The 7561-nt window shown below is 41.0% G+C and overlaps 1 protein-coding gene across 1 annotated transcript in view; it reads right to left on the bottom strand.

The window, feature by feature from the left end:
• Window positions 1-288: 288 nt before the first annotated feature.
• The window catches only part of MOCS3 (molybdenum cofactor synthesis 3), a 186064-nt gene continuing 178791 nt past the window's right edge, over window positions 289-7561 (bottom strand). The window contains exons 11-13 of the mRNA XM_075338198.1: window positions 4555-4651; window positions 3578-3682; window positions 289-494 (exon numbers count right to left, since the gene is read on the bottom strand). Coding sequence (XP_075194313.1) covers window positions 337-494; window positions 3578-3682; window positions 4555-4651 — 360 coding nt within the window. The 3' untranslated portion in view covers window positions 289-336. The remainder of the gene's footprint in view (window positions 495-3577; window positions 3683-4554; window positions 4652-7561) is intronic.

The following is a 7561-nucleotide window of genomic DNA, read 5'->3' as shown; positions in this document are numbered from 1 at the left end:
GATCGGATGCACACGGAAGTTCTTCCATGTGCCATCCGATCCTACACAAAAGACATTGAAAAGATGGTCCTGTCCGTGGGTCTGCAAAAAAACAGGAACTGACCAGGACAAACGGATCGGTCATGTGAATGTACCCTTATAGTACTGACCGTGTGTTACTTTCTCTTTCTAGTGAAATTTCAACTTCCTATTTAGATTCAATGTCAGATAAAAATGAATGATCTGTACATTTATTGCTACCAAGGTTCAGAAATTTGATGAATCAAGACATCGTTTCAATTTTCTTTTATTAGTTGAACATGAAAACAAACTGGAATTGCACCAAGGAATGATACTTCAGTATTGTGGAAAAGTGGAATCAATCTTTTCAGACCAGGCCATCAAACCACCTATAATATCTTTAGCTTCAAATTTGGATGTTCCTCGGTTTGAAAATTCCTGTAGTATCTTCACAGCTTTTTGTGAATCATTTCCAAGTTTGCATATAACAATCACTAAAGAAGAAAAAAAACAAAGTATAAAAGCAAATATTTTTCTATTATTTCTAGAAGTTTAAAAAAAATGTAGTATTTTGATTGTCTTCTCTCTTTTATGGCTTAATGTTAATAATACCGCATGCCACACAGAGCATTCAGCGCATGTAGCACGTGTTCAAGGTGTGTCTGTGTGTCGGGTTTTTTGCCAGTAGATGCAGGTCTCATTGAACTTTGTTCACCAGAGGTGAGGTCATTGAGTTCAATCAGTTCCCCTAAGGTGAGTTTAACCTCCGGTCACAGGTGGGGTACTGTGGGCTGTCACCTGTGACCGCAGTTAAACTCAGTGATGTCACCGCTCACAGCTGCGGCTCAGTCAGTTTCAGCCTGAAGCCGCAGTGTGTGGTCATGTTCTGTAATTTGCCCGCAAGTTGCAATATCAGTATGTAGCAGAGCTGGGATTGTCGTGGGACCTCATGTGTGTTATGTAAGACTTTTGTGTTTGGGGTTAATAAACAAACAGTGGAAATTAAAAGCAGTCCTTAGTCATAAGCCGCTTTTAATTTCCCCTGTTTGTCCGAAACGCGTAAAGCCGCTAGGCAAATCGCATAGCGATTTTTTGGATGACCTGTGTACCTTCGTTTTAGATTTTCTAATAAAGTTCCAAGTTTTATATTACTGCATTGGTGCTGAGTCCCAAACCCTTTTTCCTTCCATATCTACTCTGAATCACGGACCGGCCTGTCCGGGGGACTGCGGGCATCCATCCTTGCCTTGGAGACTTCATATGGGTGAGCTGAAACCTTCATTATTTATTAGTCTCATAGATGCATTCCATTACTAATCTGGGGCTTAGTGACAGCTGTGAGCTCTTATAGTACACTGATTGCCACCGTACCAGAGCATTCAGGATGAGCCAGCTACAGTGCTGGACTTCTAATGGATGCAAAAATTCTGGGTGGCTGCAGGCTGCTATTTGTAGGCTTCAGGGGCCCAATAACCATGGGCTTTCCCAGCCTGAGAATACCAGCCCCCAGTTGTCGGCATTATCATGGCTGGGTATCAGAATTGGGGGAGGACAACCGTAGGCCGTTTTTTAAAATTATTTAAATAATTAAAGACAGCCACATAGGGTCCCTTTTATTTTGATACACAGCCGATATAGGCACACAGCTGGGGCTGCAGCCTGTAGCCGTCTGCTTTATCTGCGCTGCATGTCAGGATATAGATGGACCTTATGCCAATTTATTTTTACACCACTTTAGGGACGCAGACAGCGTGTGTGATTCCAACCAATCACAGACGCTGTCAAACTGGGTGGGGGTGCGGTCTGACTGCAACCAATCACAGATGCCAGGACTGACAGTGGGTGGAGGAAGCAGTGAATATGTATGAGGGACCCGCAAGCAGTGTTACAGCTGTGCGGGAGATTCGGTAAATGTAACTGCCCTGTTCTAATCCCCTAGACCTTTTTACCACCATTTTACAGCACAATGTTCAGGTCCCCATAGACTTATATGTGGTTTTGGGTCTGGGCAGATGTCCGTGTTCAAGTCTGGTACTGGATTGGATTTTTTTTTTTTTTAAAGTCTGGCCCGACCCACCGAGCCCAAACATCTGCGAGTTCATTCATCTCTAATCGTAAAGCAAGAAAAATTAAAAATCAAGACGCAAAGATTGAAATTTTCCTGTCAACACACCTCCCCTAAAAATATAAAAGTGTTCAAAATATTATATGTACTCCAAAGTACTTCCAATAAAATGTCAACATGACACAAAAAAACAAGATCTCACAAAGCTTTATGACCAAAAAACACAAATTATATGGCTAGAGCAAAAACTGAAAAAATGAATAAACCAAACGTATTTCTAAAAATATCAAAAATGTTTATTGAGAAATATAATAAAATTACATGAATGACACAACAAAATATATAACGTAGAGGTCAAGGAGGAGTAAATAGTAAAAAACTCCTGAGGGCGGGCACACAAATAACACATGATTGTTATGTAAAGTACGGGCCAAAAGTAAGACAATGGGCAAGTTACAAATAGCCTACATATATGAGTGGTTTACACCCCATCATCCTCATATAGATGGGTAACTACAACACAAATTTATGCCCATACAAACATCAGTGTCAAAAAGTATCCATACACCAAAAGGTGAATGTGGCCCAAACAAGTGTAGCTTACCAAATATAGAAAAATGGGATATGGGTCCCCCACAGCCTCACCCTGTGTTTATTCTTATGTTAACACCCTACCTAACAAGCCCTTTGTACAAGTGATTGAATATTATGGCAAGAAAGAATCTTTAAAAATCCATTTGCAATATGCTAATGAATTTCAGACTAATCAATAGGGCTCCCGAGACTAGTTGCCCCACTAATCATGTTGCCTTGCCCCTTGTGGGAATGAAAACATGATTTGCAAGAGAATGTGTCACCACTGGCTCTCTGCAAGTCTCGCGACTATCATCATTGCATGTCAGTGCACAGTGAAGACGGGCATACATTCTCCGGCTTCACTGCACAATCACATAAAATGGTGAAAGTCACGTGCATGAACAAGACTAGCAGAGAGCCAGCAGAGACACGGGCTCTTACCCAACATACTATCATGCCCACAGTGGTGTGGTGGGACAATTAGTGGGATTAGTCTGTGGAGTGCACTCTCCATTAGTCTGAAACTAATTAGCATACTGGAAACAGATTTTTAACATTCTGTGTTTTTGCACATAAAGCAATCACGTATACTATACAAAGGGCTCATTAGGCAGGGTGCTAATATAACAAAAATTAATTTGCTATCTGTCATTAACATCGTAATAGATAGGAGAAGCTTTGCAAATTATTATTTTTTTTTTTCTACGTGAAAAATCACTGATCAAACATTAATAGTAAAATCTGACACACAGACCGAACACTGATGAAACTGTACTTGAAAAATCCCGGAGCTCTGATTGTGGTCTTTTTAGCAAGATATAGCAATATGAGAAGAGGGAACACTAGATTAGTTATCTATGCAGTAAACGTGCCAGCTTATAATGCAATAAGATTAACAGAACAATGATTATAGAGGAGGTTATTTGTAAAGCTTACCTTTATTGTCCATTTCTTTACTGCTCTGGTTTAATTCTGCTAGCCTTTCAGTCAGGACATTGGCCCAAGTGAAATTTTTGTCTTCCAGTTGGCTTAAAGAGATATCTTTATGCATATATAGTTTAAGAAAAAAATATTCAGTTAAAGGGCTAGTCCTCTGTCAGTCATTCATGGCCGAGATGGGAGTAGGTCACTAGAGGTCAGGGCTCTTGAAACAGCCGTGCAAACGGCACTACGCTCATTCCATAAGTTCTATAGACTGCAATAAAGAAAATAATATAGCACAGCCATCTCAGCTATTTCCGTAGCCCTGATCACTTGTGGAAAGAGCAAACAAACATTATTTTAAGGGGTATTTACATCTCAAGCATTATTCCTAATCTTAGAAAAATGAGATAAAGAATTAATTTGAAAGGAACCTGTCATGTTGAAAATGGGATCTGATGGCATTCAGGCTATTATAGAGCAGAAGAAACTGATCCAAATGAGATCCATTTTTGTGGGAACAGTTTCAGTAAACCTTCCACTTTATAGATTGAAATCCCTGGTGTGACCGACAGTCTTTCCTGTATGGCTGTGCAAAGACAGCTGTCAATCACTAGTAGGACCGCCCACTGGACTCATGTATATAAACTACAGGTATTTCAATCAGTAAATTACAAGTAATATTGAATCCTTTCCCACACACCTATATATAATTCTGCTGTGTCTCCTTCTCTATTCTATGCTGTCCACAGATCAGACTGTATGTACAATGTGACACGTTCTTTATGAGGAATGGGATCCAGGTGAATTATGTCTTGCTAAACTCAGAACAAGGAAGAAAATCACTCATTCAGCAGGCTTAGTGAAAAAAAAGAAGAAAAGCATCTCTGATTGCACTACTGCTGTCCAAGGAGTATTTGTTAGAAAAACACACCACTTATATAGTTTAAAAATGCTCCAAAATATCACTCATATTCTACAAGCAAGGATACGAATGGAGTGCTCCAGGTGACATATGTCTACTTCAGGCTGTGGTCGCACATCAATGAGCAAGTGCGGAACTTTGTCATCAAGCATTTGTTTGTAGAGCTGAAATCAAAACACAGAAAATATTAAGACAAAAAAATCATTATTTTCCACATGGTTATACCATTATTTTAATAAATGGTCTTATCTTTAAAAAAGCTTAAAGGGGTTTTACCAAAAAGGTAAATGCATATTGCTAGAATATGCCATTACTTTATGATCTGTGGTCATCAGACCTCTTTGGAACTGCAAAGATCTTAAATTGTAATGCATTGTCAAGTCTTAAGTTGCTGATAAAGATAAATCCATAGGAAATGATATTCCAGCATCCACAAAAATGTGATAATAAAATGTAATCTTTAATGGATCATAATCAAAAATTATGGCAAACACACAACCCTCCTGTAGTCTTCTGCAATTTGGATCACAAATAGATCTTTCTTCATAGCGATCCGAAACACACAAGACTGCAGGAGATTTTTTTAACGTGCCTTTTCAATAATTTTGATTATGAACAATTAAAGGTTACATTTCATTAAGCATCTTTTTGTGGATGCTGAAATCTGGGAATCTCTATTCCCGATTAGTTTATCTTCATGTATACCTTAAAAGTGTCTCCGTGTCTGTTTTGTCCATGCACTAGCGGAGATTACTAAGAGGCTTTGTAGGATCTTTTCTACGGAGTTTGCATCTGGGACTCTGAGCTATTTCTCTATTGTATCTGTTTTCCTGATGCTACTGATGACCTATCCTAAATCGGTGGTGAGCCGATACCCAACACGCCACCCCTATCTGCTGATTTCAGCTCCACTATTAGCAAGATGTAAACAGTTTCCTTAGTTGTGTCACAGCTGTCTTTAGCTGCTGCGCATCTCCTATTGAAGTGAATAGGAGTTGAACTGTTGCGCCCATGACAATTCACGGTTTTCATTTATAAAAAAAAAAAAAGCTAATCTGTTGATGTGGGATCAATATTGTAAGTTTAGAAACCCCCTTTTAAGAATCCTAAATGGAATCTGTCAGTAGGATCAACCTTCCTAAGCTGTCTGTACAGACATGCAGGTAATAGAAAGTTGAACAAAATGATACATTGATATCTGCTATCCGATGTCTTAGGGGTACTTCACACACAGCGAGATCGCTACTGAGATCGCTGCTGAGTCACGTTTTTTGTGATCTCATTAGCGATCTCGCTGTGTGTGACACTGAGCAGCGATCTGGCCCCTGCTGTGAGATCGCTGCTCGTTACACACAGCCCTGGTTCGTTTTTTTATTGTTGCTCTCCCTCTGATAAGCACACATCGCTGTGTGTGACAGCGAGAGAGCAACAATCCTGAATGTGCACGGAGCAGGAGCCAGCGTCTGACAGCCTGCGGTAAGCTGTAACTAAGGTAAACATCGGGTAACCAAGGTGGTTACCCGATATTTACCTTCGTTTCCACCCTCCGCAGCTCTCACGCTGCCAGTGCCGGCTCCTGCTCCCTGCACACGCTAAGTTAAGCGGTGTGAGCTGGTAACTAAGGTAAACATTGGGTAACCATACCCGATGTTTACCTTAGTTACCAGTGTCCGCAGCTTCCAGACGCCGGCTCCGTGCAAGCGCAGCGTCGCTTGCACGTCGCTGCTGGCTGGGGGCTGGTCACTGGTCGCTGGTGAGATCTGCCTGTTTGACAGCTCACCAGCGACCATGTAGCGATGCAGCAGCGATCCTGACCAGGTCAGATCGCTGGTCGGATCGCTGCTGCATCGCTAAAGTGTGAAGGTACCCTTACTCCAGAGAAATCCATGTGTTTCTCCATATGTAAATGAGCGGTAATGATCTATGGGTCGGACACAAAGCTCCCTGAGAATCTGCGTACAGAGCTTATGTTATCTGAAAGGGGGCATTAGCAGTGTGACCCATGTAATGACTGACCGTCTACACTCTTGATCTTCATGTCTCACACTGGTTACACTTCTTTTCAGATAACATAAGCTCTGGAGGCAGATTCTCAACGTATCATTTTATTCAATTTTCCATGACCTACAGTCAGGGCTAGAAATATTTGGACAGTGACACAAGTTTTGTTATTTTAGCTGTTTACAAAAACATGTTCAGAAATACAATTATATATATAATATGGGCTGAAAGTGCACACTCCCAGCTGCAATATGAGAGTTTTCACATGCAAATCGGAGAAAGGGTTTAGGAATCATAGCTCTGTAATGCATAGCCTCCTCTTTTTCAAGGGACCAAAAGTAATTGGACAAGGGACTCTAAGGGCTGCAATTAACTCTGAAGGTGTCTCCCTCGTTAACCTGTAATCAATGAAGTAGTTAAAAGGTCTGCGGTTGATTACAGGTGTGTGGTTTTGCATTTGGAAGCTGTTGCTGTGACCAGGCAACATGCGGTCTAAGGAACTCTCAATTGAGGTGAAGCAGAACATCCTGAGGCTGAAAAAAAAGAAAAAATCCATCAGAGAGATAGCAGACATGCTTGGAGTAGCAAAATCAACAGTCGGGTACATTCTGAGAAAAAAGGAATTGACTGGTCAGCTTGGGAACTCAAAAAGGCCTGGGCGTCCACGGATGACAACAGTGGTGGATGATCGCCGCATACTTTCTTTGGTGAAGAAGAACCCGTTCACAACATCAACTGAAGTCCAGAACACTCTCATTGAAGTAGGTGTATCTGTCTCTAAGTCAACAGTAAAGAGAAGACTCCATGAAAGTAAATACAAAGGGTTCACATCTAGATGCAAACCATTCATCAATTCCAAAAATAGACAGGCCAGAGTTAAATTTGCTGAAAAACACCTCATGAAGCCAGCTCAGTTCTGGAAAAGTATTCTGTGGACAGATGAGACAAAGATCAACCTGTACCAGAATGATGGGAAGAAAAAAGTTTGGAGAAGAAAGGGAACGGCAAATGATCCAAGGCACACCACATCCTCTGTAAAACATGGTGGAGGCAACGTGATGGCATGGGCATGC

This window comes from Anomaloglossus baeobatrachus, chromosome 3 (genome assembly GCF_048569485.1).
Source record: "Anomaloglossus baeobatrachus isolate aAnoBae1 chromosome 3, aAnoBae1.hap1, whole genome shotgun sequence".
Taxonomy (NCBI): Eukaryota; Metazoa; Chordata; class Amphibia; order Anura; family Aromobatidae; genus Anomaloglossus; species Anomaloglossus baeobatrachus.
The sequence above is the reverse complement of the archived record's forward strand: the minus strand, read 5'-3'. Positions and strand labels throughout refer to the sequence as shown.